Raw genomic sequence first — 18,069 nt, 5'->3', positions numbered from 1 at the left:
AAATAACAGTGCTGATTTGCAGTAAAGACCAACATAAAAATGCTTTGATTCAAAAGATGAAAATGGGAAAAAATCCTCAGAAATAATTCCAGGTAAGAAAGATTTCAGAAATAAACTAGATTTATTATGATATACCACATTATGAGCAGAAAAGGAGAAAGCATGTTAAAACAAAAGTTCCCTGACATGGCAAAAGTATACAAGGAAATGGCATATGAGAAATTCTGAAAGTGTCGTGTATAAAATCTCATAAGAGAACTGCTGATTTGAAAATCTAAGAGTTGCTTCTGTTCCAGGGTGTGCCCACATAGGGGAATGGAACAAATTAATTGCACTGAGCTCAGTTACTGCTTATTGAAACGATCTGAATCCATACGATGCAGTCAGTAACTGGCACGATATCACACATCTGCTTCTGCTACAGAGTGGGGATTTGCAGGCGTAGTAAGCTGGTACTGACTTTGATATTGATGCCTCAGAGCTGTACTTTAGTTTGCAGTCCTCCTGGTGCTTTACCACCCAACCTGCCTCCTCAGCAGTCCAGGGAGTTTGCTCTGGGATCTGCTGTCACTGGTAGAGCCCTGATGTCCTTTGTACTTACAGGACTGGCATTAGACTCAAAGAGCCTTATGCAAGGGACTGGCTGAGCCCTGAGGAGCAGCAAGTGCTCGACTGGGCCCTGATAACAAATCTCTCAGCCCTGCTATCTGCCAGCTCTCAATGCCTGTGCACACCCAAAGATGCAGACCTGCAACTGAGATGTTGGTGTTTATCTTGTGGCTGTATGCCATCAGCTGTACACTTCACTCAATATGCACCTGAAAGAAAATAACCCTTGCCCTGTGTATCTCCAGTCACCTGCTCCTAGCCAACCCAAACGCCACTCAGCCTGTCACAAACTGTCACCTTCTCTTTCCAAGCTCCCTGTCCCGACTTCTTAGTGTCAGACCTCCTCACTCATGTATTCTGTGGTGAACAGTGAAGGCCTGGCAGAAAAACCCACTTAATTCACTTGAACCTTTTGCTCAACGACTTCCTTATCTCATTCCTTCATGTTGGTTCACCTTCAGAGTTTGCTACTCTGGAAGTACTTCTCTTTCCCATCCCTTATTCCCTCTGGCATCCTGGATTTACAAATGAAAACCCTACCACAAAAAGTGTTCACCCAGCTAAACACTTTGTGAAGGTCAGTTTGAATCACTCCATCCTATTATAGATTAATACACAACACCACACAAGACCTTCTGGAGGCATTTTCCAAGTAAAAAGTATGGCATTTCATCCCTACAAAAGCTTTCAGGACATATTTTTCTCATATAAAAGTATTCTGGCACAAAAATGCATACAAACAGCAAGGAGCCAGTAATATTAATACCAAACATGCTAAACTCTATTTATTTCAGTGAAAACCATGTGTATTTCTGCAGGGAATGTAAAATTGAATTCCAAGTACAGGAAGTGCTCTATTACTACACTGGCACCACAATGCAGAGCTGCTTTGTTGTTTGCTCTAAAATAGTGAACTAAGCCTGTCCAGCCAAGCAAAGTGTCAGGAAGAAGCCTTCTGATCCCTAGCTCCAAAATGGATCTGGCTGGTCTCTTGTCAGCTTTCCCAACAAGCACTTTTCCTACTTTATCACTGTGAACACATTACCGGTATTAAGACTCCCAGCAGAGTCTTAAATGCAATTTCCAACCTCCCCCCAACCCTTGTCCTCCATCCAACTCTCCTCATGGCGTAAAGTCCTGCCAGGATTTCTGCCAAGAGTGCAAAAGCACGGATTAGCTTCACCCTATGAGCCTCAGAGCCCCGTCTGCCAGCCCACCGTGGGCATATGCAAACCAGGAGAACTCCGTAAAACCTCGCAGAGAAACATAGGGCAAACACTTCCAAACAGACACTGAGCTCTGAGGAACCAATACCAGGAACTGGCTAAGAAAACATGATAATCACCACCCCACCCCCAAAAACCCCAGCCCCAAGACAATAAAACCCCAAGAGCCCTAACCACCAACAAACAAGGAGTGATAATCTTGGTCTGCCAAGATCCCCAAAGCTCCTTCATTTTGGGGACAGCGGTTTATCTCCAAGGCTGTCCAGTCAGCCTTTCTCCCTGCAGGCTACTGAAAACAAAAGCTCATGGCTGACTTCTGACCCCTTCAGCTGAAAGCAGGGGTGGCTTTCATTCCTCTCCGGAAAGTAGAACTAGGACTGGACAGAAGAAGCCAGGGCATAAAGCTTTGTGCAGCAGTAACTTCCCACTGTCCACCTTCCATCGTTACACTACTTTGAAATCACAATTTTTTGTACTACTCATTTCACCTCATTCGCTGTCTTTGTTTCCTACTAAATCTGCCTAGCCTGCTTGTTCACACCTTTGTAAAGATTGGTGACAAGTTTTACACACTTGATATATTTGGGAAGTTTTTCAAGGTTAAAAAGCATGAGCAAGACACGCAGGGGGTGAAATACGTCCTATGCAATGACAGCACAGGCCCCAGCTCTGAACTCCACTGTGAGGTAATCCATGATCCAGTCACAAAATAACCCACAGTCACACACAGCATCATTTGAGAGTGAAAATTCTATAAAAGCATAGTTGCCAAACTGTTGGTTTGGTTTTTTTTTTAATCATCACATTAAAGCACAAGTAAAAATCCCATAGTCCACAAATACAAACTACTTAATAAATAACTCATGGTGCTTTCATAAAAATCAACTATGAAAAGTAACACAGAACTTAATGAAAACCATGCACACACGGAAATTCTACGGTGTGTTCTCCAAGTAAGAACAGGAGCAGCACTACTTATGCTGCTATCATTTAACCTGAGAAAAGCTCCACTCTTCATCTCCCAGCTCTGGTTTTTGTGCCTTCCTGAGGTCACACCTACTGGTGTGGCAGCTGTATCCAGATAGTCAGGGAGATACAGCTCAGCAGCTCCTGGCCACACCCAACACACCTCAGCTCTTCCTCTGTTCCAGAGCCTCTGCTATGAGCTCGAGCAGATGGCACCTTAGAAAATAAAAAGGAAATACCACAGCGAGAGGGAAGCAGCAGCACCACAGCAGCACCTCCGTTCTTCCCAGTGCTGGCTAAGGTGGCAAAAGCCCTTATGGAGTAGTGCCCCTGAAACCCGCAAGCTGCTGGAAGGCCAATTGCAGCAGTGATGAGAGTTAATGTGTGGTGTGAGGAGTCTGGAATTCCTGGGCTCTGCTCAGATCTCAAAACAAGTCACCCTGACACTCCTGTGTCACCCTGGACATGGGGGTCCATCACATCAGTGAGCTGCCACAGCAAGAGCATGAGCTGTGAGCGTGGAGTCCCTTCTGCACCTGGGAGCCAGATAACACACCCTGGAAAATGGGATAAACTTCTGCTCTCCAGCATATCTCTGCTAATCTAATTTGCATAATTCTTCCAATATCCAACTTGCTACAAGTCCTATACGTCTGAAATCCATGAAACAGGACAGATGATGTTCTGTAAAAAGCACTTCCATCTGTATCTCCATGGAAGTATTTCTTTCTTGAACATCCAATTGATTTTTTTGTTTCAGCAGTAGAAAGCACAGTTTCTGTGAGGCACTCCAGTGCATTGTCTTTCTTGGGGGTTTTCTTTGGCTTTTATAATCAACAATACAATGCAATTAGCCAAAGTTCTTGGGGGCAACTGAAACATGTGGGTAATAAAACTCAGAAATGCAAACTCCAGTTCTTCCCCAGAGCCCTCAGACCCAGCACTTTTGTCTGTAAATGCCTTCTTGAAAGCCAAACCCCTGAGGTAATACTAAATGACTCAAACCAAACTCATGTCTCAAATAAATTCTCTCTTGCACTGTGCAGTCAAGGAAACCCCAAGGCTGGGGAGCCTTCAGACCTCTTCTAGTTCCACTCCCCATATATCCTCAGGTAGCACTTCAGTAATCCTAATACTGAGGAGTCCTTTTTAAGGGAAGTTCTAAAATGAAATTAAAAATGCATAATTCTCACAGTGGTAAAAACTGAAGAGAAAGTGAATGAGTTTGTGTGTAGAAGTCTTTCTGCTCAGCTTTCATGACACTTGGCTGAAGGTGTTAGAGATTCAAAAGAGGAAGCTGGGACTTGTGCAGAAAGTCTCTTGAGCTCAGAAATAGACAAGATCTTTCCCCAAAATCCATACACAACTGAAGGTTATAATTTTTTCTTTTTTAACTGTTATCATGGACTTGTGGCAGCCACGTTCCCTTTCTCCCACTTGTATTCTGCAATGAGTAAAATGCCCATGCATCTGGCAATGTATTATTTTACTATTTCTCACCATCTCATACCCTTTTTGATAACATTTCATGCTCCACAGATGCTGCCTCTCCTGGTTCAGTGAAACTCTCCATTTCCAAGGAAAGGTCAGGAGGCTTTTTCTTTTTCCCCTTTTAACCTGCTCATGGCTGCAGAACTCCATGCCAGAAGAGATTAGAATAACAAAGCTCTCAGGCTTCAGATCAAACCATAGACTTCACCTTGCTGTAGTTCATCTTCCATCAATAACAATCAGCTGGAATTGGACAGAAAAATCTACATCGTTACAAGGCTTTTTAGAATTCAAGAGGTGCAGACACCATAGGAAAAATATTGGTAAAAGCACTGCAGCAATTACTAAAACACCTGGTCAATGTGTGTGGAGAAAATCCCTATGAAAAGTATATATGGGAATAAATCCTGTTGTTGGCAAATAAAGAACAAAATTTGCTTCAGAAAAATATACGAAATCAAATTTATGGATAGACTTTTGCATAAATGTGTGGGTAACGTGCATAGTTTGTGGCAAGTATATAAATGAAAAAACCTAAAAGTGAGAAAAAAATATTCTTGTAGTTCCAGTATCTCTTATTTTCACAAGCCATAAAGTGAAAGCATTAGATGTTGGACATTTGAGATGCTTTTAAGATTAGATAATTTAGCTAAGAAGCATGATTATAGGAAAAGCAATGGCATATGCTTATTATTAGAAAATTATATTAGGAATGGCCTCTCAGGCAGAATGGATTCTCTGAAACAGCTTTACATTTGTATAAAACCTTCAAGTCACAAGAGAAAAGAACAGCTTTATAAAGTGAAAGAAAATGACCTAAATAGGAAGATCTTTAGAAGTTCCTGCAGGAGCTCAATATCCCAAAGGGGAGGAAAATGAAGATAACTCACAATTCCTTACTTGACTTTTAAGCACTTCTTCAACGTGTCTGCATGCTCAGAACCAATTTCTCTTCTATTTTAGCTTTGACTAAAGTACAGTGAAGTCCCTGAAGTATAACATATTTAACCAAAAAATCTCCACACTAAATGATTGCCAATAAACCCAAACCGATTAGTATTTTAACTTTCAATCTTTTATACAGAAGTTACGTTTAATTCTTTCTATTGGACTGAAAGGAAAGGTCTTTGCACCACAGGTTCTCAGAAGCTTGAGCTCAGAGTTCTCCTTGAGGTCAGATTTATTTTTAAAAATCCCTCCCAAACTAAAACTTATAAAAACAAACTGGAAAAGAAGTGTTAAGTTTACTAAGGTAAAAATATTTATAGCTGTTGCAGTAGCAAGACAAATTAGGTGGATGGGAGAGTTAAAGCCTAAGGAAAAGAGTAATTAAAAATAATACTGTTTAACAGTTAATCTGGGAATTGCACTTTTGCAATGTCCTTTAAATTGCTCAAAAACTACAAAATTATCCACACTGAAGAAATTTAAAGCTATGTAAAAACTACCTTTGGCAAGAGCTAAAAAGCTCATCTGCCTCACTTCTTGCCTCTTTACTTATACATAGATAAAGAAATTTATAAATTTAGCAAATCAAAAATGGCATTCGCCAGAAAGAAGCCAGATATTCTCAAGATTCTGGAATTTCAAACTTCTTTATTATTGTGCACTGGATGTGAAGAGAGTTGGGTTCTGACATAAAGAATTCAGTGGAACACAGAGACTGGAAAGGCTTGACAAAATTTGCCTGTTAGTGTGTGTGTATATGTATGTATATATGTCAAAATGTCTGAAGTAGCAACTTGCTCAGAGAAGACAGAAAATTAAGCAATAAATGCTTTTTGTAACTAAGGGAGCATTTCCTGCTCTATCTTTTCTATTACTAACAGCTAAAACCCCCAGCTCCAGTGTTCCCCCTGGCATCCACGGACAGAACACAATAACATCAGGCAGTTTCCTGTGAGGTGATAAAATGGATTTGATTACAGTGGACAGATTTCCTCATAGTCATTACTGCAGCAACTTTTTCTTGTAACTGTGATGAAATGCTTTAACTTTTGATGCAACAAATAGGAAGTGAATATCCTGTCATACTATTGATGCTCTCAGACCACAAAACTGGCTGTAGAAATGGAAGTGCTGAAAAAAAGTGGCTTGCAAAAGGAAAATTTGAAGTTTTTCTAGTGCAGATTCTTATTTAAATGGTGATCAGGTACTTCTCTGCAGTTCTGAGAGCATAGAACTGTTACCTTTGAGAAAAATTAGTGATAAAAGAAATTAGCCTTCACCCAGCACTGAAACTTTGTGCTTTTTTTAAAATCTCATTAATGGCTACAAGAGTTTTTCTTGAGCAAGCTAAAGCCTGATGTAACAAACTGGAACTGCCACTGTTTGTGGTCATTAAAATATTTTTAAAAGGATGAAGAGGTTATTTTTGGGTTGGGCTTTTTGTTGGTTTTTTTTTTTTTTTTAACTTACCAGTGACATGCACCAGTAAGGCAAGCAATCATCCAGTATTGGGAAGAACATACATTGAAACATTGGAAAAACTTTTCAGTTTGTCAGCAGTGTAAGAGACGAGGACAGTGCGAGAAATTACCTTAATTTTAGTGGAGAAAAGGAACGTGCCACAACCAGCAGCCCTAAGAAATACCCAAATAATTAAGTGTTAATGTAAACTTTCCCACCTATTGCCTTGTAAATTATTTCCCAATTCTAGCACTGTAGGGTATTTACAGTATTACTAAGTTACAAATTATCCGTGTTCTTATGAAGGCCCGATGAGTGATGAACATTTTAATTAGAATTAGAGCACCAACTTCAACAGCTAACAAAGAACACGTGTGTTCTTGTTTGCTCCACAATGGCACTGCATTCTGCACGTGATAAAATAAGGGATAACAGGAATTTTCCATCGTCTGGGATATTTTTTATAAAATTTAAATATATAAGCCCAACCTGGACTGTACTGTGAAACTGAGTGAGAGAGGCGTTGTAACAATTGGGGATCTCCGGAGGGCACAGGGCCAGTGCAACGCGGCTTCTCAGGGCCGCGTCCCTCATATTCCGGCTATCCCCAAGCACGGGGAAGCCGCAGCCTGGTTGAACCTGCTGTTCCCGTGCTCCATTACCCTCAGCGCTGGTGACTACCAAGCACCGTAGTTACTAATTCCTTCTCTTTCCAGTGCTGTGGAGGACCCGCGCGCCAGGCGGCCGGGGATGCTGCGGGCTGCTGCCAGCCGAACTCCCACCGCTCCCCACCCGCTCCTCCCGCGCCAGGTACACCCGCTGGCCCCATTCCACAGGCCTGCTTCCCACCGTGCCGCGATTCCCGGGAATGCCGTGAGGGCGGATCCCGGCCCGCAGGTCCCGCCCCGTGACGCCGGTTGCCACAGCGGCCGCGGCGCCGGCCATGGCGGCCGAGGAGGAGGACGACGTGGAGTGGGTGGTGGACACCATCGCCGGCTTCCTGCGGGGGCCCGCCTGGTCCATCCCCATCCTGGAGTTCATGGAGCACAACTGCGAGGGTGAGCAGGGACGCTGGGCAGGGCAGGGTGGGCCCCCCGAGCCCACCGCCGGGCGCCTGTCCCGTGTGCGGGGCGTCCCTCCGGCCCCCGGGGTTGTGCAGGAGCGCGCACTCGGCCCCTCCGGCCGCGCTCCCGCCGGGCGCTCCCCGGGGCCGCGGTGTTCCCTGCGCGAGCCGTGCGTCAGGACGTGCCATTTGTATCCATTAGCTCGTCCTGGGATTATGGCATGATCTTACCGCTGACACCGAGCGAGCGCTGCACCCTGCGGCGCCTCGGACCCCGGCACGGCCTGCAAAGCTCTCCCAGAGGCAGGAGTTTTCCTTAGGAAACTGGGCAGGGCAACCGAAAGCGCCATCCGGTCCGTGGGACAGAGGAGGAGAAGGCCCAAAGTTAAATTCCTGCAATTATCAGGAATGGTGTCCATTAAGAGGTGAAAACCCCTAAGTTTTAGGACCTCGCAAAAAATGATGGTCAGCACTGTCAGTGGTTACCGGGGATGTTTTGTAGGTGATCCTGTGTGTGAGTTTAGGTCGGAAGTAACTCCAGTTAAAACTTCCACTTCTTCCTTCCTATTCTTGAGACAATCAAGGCATAATTTGGGACATATAGTAGCCTGGGTAAAGTAGAAGTACCGGCAGTGAGGGGGGCTGGGATTGCCCTGTAGCCAGGGGAGGGAGACCTGTGCAGGTTTGTGTCTGCAAAGAGGGAAGGAGGAAATAGACTTTCTGATGTAGAGATTTGGCTAAATTATTTCTGCTGCTTACAATTTCTGCTGCCAAAAACCACCTGGATCCTTCTGGTAGCACACTAATGACAATTTGGGCAGGTCTGAAAGCAGTGCCTAAGCCCTTTGGAAAAAAAAGGCAGCTTTTGTTCGTGATTCTTGAAAAAAAATTGCTTCTCAGTTTCTCCCTGAATCATTTCTACTGCCCCAAACTTTGCATGAGGCACGATTGTTGTGAGTCCGTATGTCTTTCCCGCTTAAAACTGGGAAAAGAGGAAGGGAAAGCTCCTGGAGCCTTCACAGCTAGGAAGGGTTAGAGAAACCTAGACTGGAAGTTTTCTCCTGGAAAGTCTGCCTAAACTTGGGGTGGGCCAAACATTCTGGTTATCATGCAAAGGGTCTAGGTTTAGGTATCGAGGGAATTGATTTATCCCTCTCAGGAGCAATGATCCCTTCTCCTCAGAAGGTTGAGGGGAATTTACTGGCAGTAAGAAGATTTGTGGAACCGCTGTAAATTTCCACATAGTGTGAGGCAGGCTCTCGTGATGGTCACTTCCTGCTGTGCTGATTCCATTGCTGGGTTTGTACTGATACACTTCGTCAGGACAGAGTCTTCGGCATTTCCCCAAACATTTAATCTTTGGGCTGGACAAGCAAATCAGCAACAGTCTGAGTAACTGACAATAATTTGTGATTCCTTGAAAATACAATTTGGATTTTGGTAATCGGTATGTAAGGACTTTAGAACTGTAGTTACTTAGGCCAAGTCCTTGCACTTCAACTTGTAAACTTATTGCAATGGTTTTCTATCTGTTAGTAAACGTTTGCTTTCTCTCTCTCCCTCTTTCTGAGAACGTGATTAATTTTTTATAGCTTGATTAATTTCCTTTTACATCAAACTGAAATTAACACATTGACGGGTGTGTATCATCCCATTTGAGGGGTGCTAGCCAAGATTTTCAGTTTTAATAGGAAAATAATGACATCTGTGTCCCCTGGCTTGTCTTGATACCGTGGTTCTTCAGCTCTTCATTCCTGTTGGGCGACCAAAGACTGTGCCAAAACCTTAAGGAATAATGACTGTGTGATTCAGGAGCCCTGACTCAAGAAAATCCAAGGCCTCTGTTCCAAGTACTTCTTAAAGCCACTTAGCTGGGAGGAGATGCCGACTGCAGCTTGCTTTCCTTGGCACTGAACCTCATCCTGTTGTGTCCCGAGCCCAGGGACAGAGCACGGTGTGTGCCGGCTTCCTGCTCTGCTTTGCAGCTGTGGGAGGAGGAAGAGGAACATCCCCTTGGCAGTGCCAGGCCAGCTGTCACTGAAGGGTGACATCCCTGTGTCACCCCTGCTTGGGATCCCCAGGGCAGGAAGGGTGGGAAAAAGGGAACAGAGAAACCAAGGTGAAAGTTGGGGTCTGCAAGAGCTGTGAGGGATCCCCAGCCAGGAGGAGACAACAGAGGCTGTAAAGTGTCTTCACCCTCCTGAGCTTGGTAATACGGTGATTGCCATAGGACTGATGGTTATAATACTTTTCCTACCAGGTGAATTTAATCCTAGGTATTTGTTAACCTTTTAATTTCTTCGTAAAAAATTTTGCCTTGTGCAAAACCCACAAGCAATGTTGGTTTTCCAAATTATGATTAAAGAGCAGATTTTCCTCTGCTTTTGGGGGACCTGAACTGTGTCATTGGATTTCTATCATTGCACTGCTGTGAGGTGTTAGAAAGTGATGCAAGTACCTCCTACTCTAGGAAGTGCCACCTCAGCTCACGCTGCGTCCAGGTTCGGAGTGACGTGGCCTTGGGGCTGTCACAGCTGGGAAAGATATTGGATGCCTTCAAAAAGTCACTCTAAATTTGTATTTACACTGATTCCATGAGCAGCACCACCATCAGAGATGTCACATACGCATGAAGAATAAATCACGCTCATCCACCAGTTGAAGCGGAATTCCCATTTTTCAAATGACTTCAAAGGATGTTCCTGGAAGTGACTTGTCCAAGTGGCTAATCTTGAAGGGGATTGAGGCAGACTTATTTCTAAGCCTCCGCTTTAATTGCCAGGTTTTACATTACCTCTCTTCGTTGTTGGCATGAAAAAAATGTAAATGAACCCCTTCAAACCTTAGTTTTCAGTTTCTCTGATTTTCTGCTTCTTCTACCTATCCTGCAGCATCGAGATCATTTGCTTGAGTAGTTCCAGTCAGGGATTTTAATATGAATTAACATGAATATTATTAATATGGCCTATAGTATAGGAATGTCCATTCTTCCTAAATCAGGAGAGATATAATTAAAATATAATTTAACTGCACCACATTTCCTCTTCGGGTTTATCTGGTTTTATGCAGACAGGGACTCATTTTCCTGCATCACCTTGGCTTCTCACTACATGAATGACATTTTTTAAGAAGTGGTTTAAGTCATTAATAAATAACATCTTCCATGTAAATACATGGAGAGTGCAAAATTTCCTGCTTGATGTGTCATCTGCTACCTTGGAACAACCTTACACAGGTTCATGGGGTAATTGTATTAAAACTTACTTTGTAGTGAATGTATCTGCTGAATCCTCAACTTGCTTACAAGTCTATTATGAAGATTTTCCCAATATTAAATTATGCAGCTTTATTACTTTCACTTACCAAAAGCACACACTTAGCCTGAGTGTCTGGAAAAACACAGGACTCTTATAACCATGGCCTATGTTTTCATGTGATTAAATATATTACCCTGTAAAGGTTAATCTTGCTATTTAGGGCATAAATTAATTTGTGGTGGTTTGTACACTGACTGCAAAATGTTTTTTCTTTCCCCCCTCCCCAGTTTTTGATGATGAAGAAGAAAGCAAGTTGTCTTACACAGAAATTTATCAGGAGTACCAAGCTCTGGTGAGCATTATTCATTATTGATGGTAAATTTCTAAGCAAAACAATTTAAAATGTTGAGTATTTAGATGAACTTCTGATCGGGTTATCTTTGTTATTTAGAATTTTTCCAAGTGTTACTTAGAAATCCTGTGAGTTGTAGTTGTCATAGGCATTTTTATGCCTAAAGACCAGGTACACCGAAAAGAAACTGTAACACAGTCATAGCTCTTAGGCTGTTTTACATATTTTTCATTAAAATTAATATATCCACTACCTTCAAGACTGTATTTGTAAGCTTGATAATGTTATTTTCTGTCAAGTTAAAATGACAAACAGCAGGATGCCTGAGAACACTCACAACTGGTATTTTGTTCACTAATGACTCTGGGAAACCTTTTGAATTATTTTTCAATTATCAGGAAAAACAACAGGAGATTTTTGGAGCTTAAATACCTATAAAACAATACATGCAGGTTTCTAACACACTCTTTCTGTAATGAGGCTGGGAAATACATGATATTAAAAACCTTTGATTGAATAAATACAAACCAACATTCATTTCTGCTCTGACCCCTTTCAGGCACAGACTGGCAAAAAGTCTTTTACTTAGATCAAAAACCCATGAGGAATACTAGCCAGGAGTCTGGGGGAAAGGTACACGAGTGAGAATCCTGGAAACTGGAGAAGATACATTAAGGAGTAATCAAATTTAGCAATAAAAATGCTCATTTTGAACAGTTCATGAAAGCAAATGAAGCCTGAGTTCAGAAAAATCAGTTATGCTATTGTAATGATTTTCCTTTGAGTTTAAAAACCACAACAGAAAAGAATAGACAACCATGACAAAAATTCCTATGATTCTCAGGGAAAAACCTTAGAAGGTAAGGCTTGTATTGTTTTACAGGTGGAGAGATTACTAGAGGACTACCTTAAAGAAGTTGGAATTAATGAGGAGAAATTTCAAGAAGCTTTTTCTTCTCCTCTTGCAAAGACTCACACCTCACAGGTATTTGCCTTCATTAAGGAATGTCTGGATTTAATTCTTATCTTTATGCTTTCACTTACACAGCTGGCAGGAGATGAAACTTGGGAAAGCTTTCATGGTGAAACTGTAATTTTCAATTCAGCCGCAGCTGTAAACTTACACTGGGAAACCCAGTTTTGTCATAATATTATAATATTGTCATAATGTTATTGTAGGCATGTTGATCTAAAAACATAACCCACCAAGTTATTTTCCTGACCGTGAGCTCTTCTTGTATATCTGGAAAAATAGACAGATAGGAGAATGAAATGTAATTATTAAAAACATGCTGCTCAGAATTGAAAAATCAAGCTAATTTCAAACAGACTGAGCTGGTTAGGATTTCTGAGGGGGTTTAATTTTGTGCATACCTTTCCTCCCACAGGCCATTCTGCAAACAGTGTTGGCAGCAGAAGATTTTAGACTGTTTAAAAAAATGATGGTACAGAAAAATATTGAAATGCAACTGCAAGCAATTCGAATCATCAAAGAAAGAAATGGTGAGAAGTGGTGAATGTGGGGGTTCACTGCAGGTTTTTAGTGTTCTTCCGATGACTCTTTAAGCCATTAATAAATGAGTGTGGAATGCTGGTTCTGTTCCAGTTCAAGTTACTGGAAAACATCCAGTTGATGTTACTGGGACAGGGATTTCATTACTTAGTCCTTGGCTTGCACTCTCAGTGACAGCTCTCTGTATTTTAAAGTTAACAGATTTTTCAGGTCTGTTTGTCTAAATTTCTCTGTGAAACTTGACTGAGTTTTCTGCTGCAGAATTTTGGTGACAATTCTGAGTTAAAGCAGTTAGAGCAGTTCCTCAAATGTGGCAATATCCACTGGAATTCTGCTCCTTGCATGGCAAGGATGTTCTAGTGTCTGCTGTGCTTACTCTGCAATTCACACTGAAAAATCCATATAAGAAAGCACAAGTTAAGGCCTTCATGATGCTAATACATGCATGAGAAAGAAGATAAGGAGAAAATAATCCACACCCAACTTTGCTGCTCTGGTGATGCTTCTGAAAGGATTTTAATCCCACTCCTTTCTTCCATGTCTTTAGTTTCACTATTTTGTTTTACCTTATTACTGTATGTGTGTTTTTCAGAGAATAATGTTTAAATTTCACCCTTCATATAACAACTAAATTTGGCATGGTTCAGGTGGCCATGACTGAATTGCAGCCTGCAGGAAATGCCACGTCGTGGTCAGTGCAGAGTTTGGCCTTAACCTTAGATGTCAAAACTTTAATTGCCAGAAATCTTTGCCTTTTTCCTACCAGGATTTAGGATTTTTTCCTCTAGGATCTAGGACCTTTGTAGAAACAGTTTCAGAGGAAGAATTACATAGCTTTGGTTTTGTGAATGTGATTTTCTTGTGTTTGGGTTTGGGGTTTTTTTAATTTTCTTCTCTGCCCATTGGAGCTCAAAATCATTTTCTTTAGAATAATGCATAAATCTTGCTGGTTTTTTCCAGGCGTGTTGCCTGAGTGTTTGACAGAGGGTTCTGATGTATTCAGTGAAATTGAACAGGAAGAAATGAAAATACTCAGGGAGGTTCTAAGGTAAGAAATCCATCAGTCCCACTTTGTACATTATTTTAAAATAAAGGTCTGTAGGAACTAATTCTTCCAGCCTTTTCCAGGAAACTGCCTTCATCTTACAGATGACAGGAATATTCTTGTCAACATCCCACCTGAGGGAAGATGGGTGGTGCTGCACAGTGGGTGTGCTCAGGAATATCGAAATAGTGCGTGAGAACTGTTGCTGTGATCTGAGATGCATGAGATCAATACAACTTCTGCAGATTCTCCCCCACTCCCAGTTCACAGACACATAAAGAATAGCAGATGAATCCATCCAGGTTATGTTAGATAGTGCTATTTTCCCTCTGTATTCTGGAAATACCTCCCTTCCTGTCTTTAAATTAGCAAATGAAATAAAGGGATAGATAAGCCCTGGAAATTCTTATACAATTATTTTTGCACAAAGACAGTTGAGGACAGTGGCCTCTTGTGTGTTTATCCCAATTATTTGTTTCTATTAAGACTTAAGTTGTGGAAATATTTTGGATACTGACAAATTCACATTACCTTGTAATTGCTTTGATAGTCCTCAAATATTTAAGCAGTGTTAAATTTCCCTGAAAATCACTAACACTAAAGGAGTTTTGAGTATTTTTACTCATGTTTCTTGTTGCAGAAAATCTAAGGAAGAATATGAAATAGAGCAAGAGAGAAAGAGGACTGAAGAAGTGAGTATCTTACCTTTGCATGGGAGTTATGGGGATGATTAAGAAATCCCCTGATACTCCTGTCCTGGCTGTGCCTGAATCCCTTCCAGGCCGTGTGTTCCATCAATGCACGTATCCCACAAGAAGCATATTCCCTGCTCAGCACCTGAATCCTGAAATCCTGGTAACGGGTGTCAACCTTTCAGATCCAGAGGGCAGCTGAATTACTAATATTGTCAGGATCAAAGACACTTCCAAGTGTAAGCTGCTTGGAGATGACAGCACTCACAATCCTGCAGGAATTACCTTCAGGATCACTCTATAGACAGTGTCGCTATTCATTAAGCGTTCACAATACAGAACTAATCACCAGGACCCAGAAATCCTCTCCCAGAGAGCATCCCTTGGTGTCCATCAGAGTAAACCACGGAGAAAGGAAACTGAATGTAAATGGGGACTGGCCAAATTGAGGAATCATGGCAATAAACCTCCTCTTGACTGGGAAAACAGGCAGGTTATCCAAATCTCTACAGACCACCAAGAGTATCAATATTCTTGATAAACAAGCCAGACTGCAGAGGCCCCAGTCGAGTTCCCCTGGCCAGAGAAGACAATAGTTAGTGCTCAGTGATATGTTTTTTGTTAAAAGAGTGTTTTAACACAAAACAATTTCATATTTTAATGAATGCTGGGGGCTTCTAACATGAATTATGTAACTCATGAACAGCATAGACCTTTCCTGGGCAGAAATTCTGAGAGATCGGCTGCATTGTCTGTAGTGTAAACAACACAATTTTAACTGGAAGTTCTTTTGGGAGATTCCTTTGTGTGGACAGTTCAGTGCCTGAGGTACAGTGCCAGGAAGTGTAACACTTGGGTTTATTTGTTTTCTAATTCAAGGCACATGCTAAACTCAAAGCTCCAGATGTTACCCACAATTTTCCAGGAGATCCGAGAGAAGCTGTAAAAGTTAAGGAATCCACTGAGGGAGCTGAGGATTCTGAAGAAACTCCAAAATGCCCATTAGGTAATTCTGGGGGGGGAGAGCAGTGCTGAGTGGGCAACGTGATGCTGGTGTTAAATCATCCAGGAATCCACTGGTATCAAGATTTTAAGAACTTGACTGGATAAAGCTGTGAGTACAGTGTGTTTGCACAAGGTGCCCTGCAGGAACGCCTTCCAACATGGGATGTTTTACTATTCCATGATATTTCAACTTCTGTTTTACTATTTTTATCTGATGGATTTCTATTCTTTCTAATTGTTTTCTGTGTCAAATTAGAGGGATCTCATAAATCTACAAAAGAAGACCCAAAACCAGTTTGCCCAGTACAAAAAGGAACTGATAACTTACCTCAGCCCTCTTGTACCAAGGGGAAAGAAGACACTAAGAAAAGGTCTGCTGGGAAAGGTTCAGAGAACACAGTGCAAAAAGCTGGGGTGAAAGGACCTGTAAGTTAAAAACAAATAAGAAAAAAAGCCAAATATAGAACTAGAATGCAAAAAGAGAGATTACATGTAAAATATATATATAAAATAGTATTATATTGAAATACAGATTTTCTGTTATTGTAATCAGGTGGGTTTGGATTATTTTGGGGGTTTTTTTTTAAACCAACATGTAAACACTCTTTCATGTTATTCAGAGTTTAATTAGCAAAAGTTCAGCTCATGATTTCTGGTTTCAGAGTAGAATTCAGCATTCAGTCCTTTGGTAGTTTCTTAGGAGACAGCTCTGACTTGAAGCCTCAACTCGGATTTGTTTTCACCTGGTAATTTTGCAGGCAGATAGGATGTAAATATGCTTTTCTCACACAGGACATTGATACAAAAAAAAAAAAAATTGAAATTTTAATTTTTTTCTCCAGAATTTATCAGAAACTGAAAAGCAGCAGCTGAAGCAACGTGAGGATTACCTAAAGAAAAAACGAGACCTGCTGCTGGCTACGAAGAAAGAGTCAAAAAATAATCTTCCACCACCACCAAACACTGACCAGAAAGAGGAGGAATCACCTCCCAAAGAGGTGAAGGACTTTCATATAAACCCTCGGGTGGTTTCAGTGCAGGTGTCCATGCTGCTGCTGAATAGTGGGAATGGGTTAAAAACAACAAGGGGAGGGAAGTATTTCCAAGTTACTGCTTTTGCAGAAAGTTTTTTTTTGCACTGGAAGTTTCAGTGATGGAGTTGGCATTGGTTTGCTTCAGCATCATCAAATGCTCATGATTAACTTCAGTTTATGAATGGATAAAATGCCAGTTTGCTCTTAGTCTGTGACCTACTGTTTGGGCTCCTTAAATCTCAGGGATTTTCTTTTACTTCTGCACATGCTTGAAAACTCTCTCAAAAAAGGAAAATACTAGAAGACCTTGAAACCCTCTTACATTACGAAACAATATAGTGATTGTTCTATTTCAAATCCAAAAATCATTACTCTCCTTTACAAAGCAAGTACTTAAGGGCATGTACTTAATCCCAAAGACTTTCTATTGCCTCACATATTTTTCAGAGTTGCTGAGTATTATGCTCAGAAGGTGCCCCAGATTCTGGTGACTGGGGAGCCTTCAGGACAATTGCTCAGTAGGAGCTGAAACTGAGGCTGGGGCTCCCAAAACAAGGACCAGGGCAGTGGGAGAGGGCAGGGTCCATGGTGGAGGCTGGTACCTGCCAGGGAAGCTGCTCATTGCAGTGTTGTTTTCACTCTGTTTTTAGGAAATGTCAGAAGAGAAGCAAAGGCTGCTCCAGAAGAGGAAGATGCTTGCAGAAAAGCTAAAAGAAGAAGTAATTAATAAGCGGTAGTTTTAAGAGGCTCATTGCTGACCCCAAGAACAGAAGGATGTTTTAGAATAAAGTGTCAGTAAGTGAAGGGATTTCCAATCTTACAGTGGGATTTATAGAACTTTCAGACAAGCAGCTCAGTACCTGGTCACTCCCTATTCAAATGACACTGAAACACACCATGAACACTCCTTTTCCAGAGTGCTGGAAACTCCCCGACTTTGTCCCGCAGCGAGGCCGTGCCATCCCTGCAGAGCACAGCCCTGCTCCAGCCCTGAGCCCGCAGAGCAGAGGCAGAGATGGAGAGCTGGGAAAGGAATTCCTGTGGCAACAGCTCTGGGCTCAACGTTTTAACTTCCTCATTTTAACAGTGCAGAACTTGGTTCCTTTCCTTAGCCCCTTATAAACAAATGGCTTTTCCAGCAGTGCAGTGTAATAAAGTCTGACTTCACAAGGAAGTGCACCCTTGACCACCTCATTTTTGAGAAAGCCAATGGACCTCGGGAGCCAAGACATCCACAAATTAACTCCAGGTTACAGCATTTTACAGGCTTTTGGGGCAGTTTCCCAGGTCCCAGGTCCCAGTTTGCAATAAATGCAACTTTTAAGTAAAAGGAGTTGCTTGAGTTTGAAAGCTGAGGCTGTTGCCAGCAATTCACTGCCAGAGTAGCAGAAATCTTTTAAAGTCCTT

At 41.8% G+C, this 18,069-nt stretch overlaps 1 protein-coding gene across 1 annotated transcript; it reads left to right on the top strand.

Annotated features, from left to right (window-relative positions):
- Nucleotides 1–7,603: 7,603 nt before the first annotated feature.
- CFAP36 (cilia and flagella associated protein 36) lies at nucleotides 7,604–17,836 on the top strand. Its single transcript, XM_042021021.1, has 10 exons — nucleotides 7,604–7,759; nucleotides 11,309–11,373; nucleotides 12,257–12,358; nucleotides 12,762–12,876; nucleotides 13,847–13,934; nucleotides 14,572–14,623; nucleotides 15,503–15,629; nucleotides 15,885–16,054; nucleotides 16,471–16,626; nucleotides 17,313–17,836. Exons 1-10 carry the CDS (start codon nucleotides 7,645–7,647, stop codon nucleotides 17,397–17,399), a joined length of 1,077 nt encoding a protein of 358 aa, XP_041876955.1. The 5' UTR covers nucleotides 7,604–7,644; the 3' UTR covers nucleotides 17,400–17,836.
- Nucleotides 17,837–18,069: the final 233 nt, after the last annotated feature.

The sequence above is a fragment of the Corvus kubaryi genome, unplaced genomic scaffold, assembly GCF_017639235.1.
Source record: "Corvus kubaryi isolate FWS band 111438036 unplaced genomic scaffold, C.kubaryi_AGA036_p1.0 37103, whole genome shotgun sequence".
NCBI lineage: Eukaryota > Metazoa > Chordata > Aves > Passeriformes > Corvidae > Corvus > Corvus kubaryi.
Note: the sequence above shows the minus strand (reverse complement) of the source record. Positions and strands in the feature narration are given on the sequence as shown.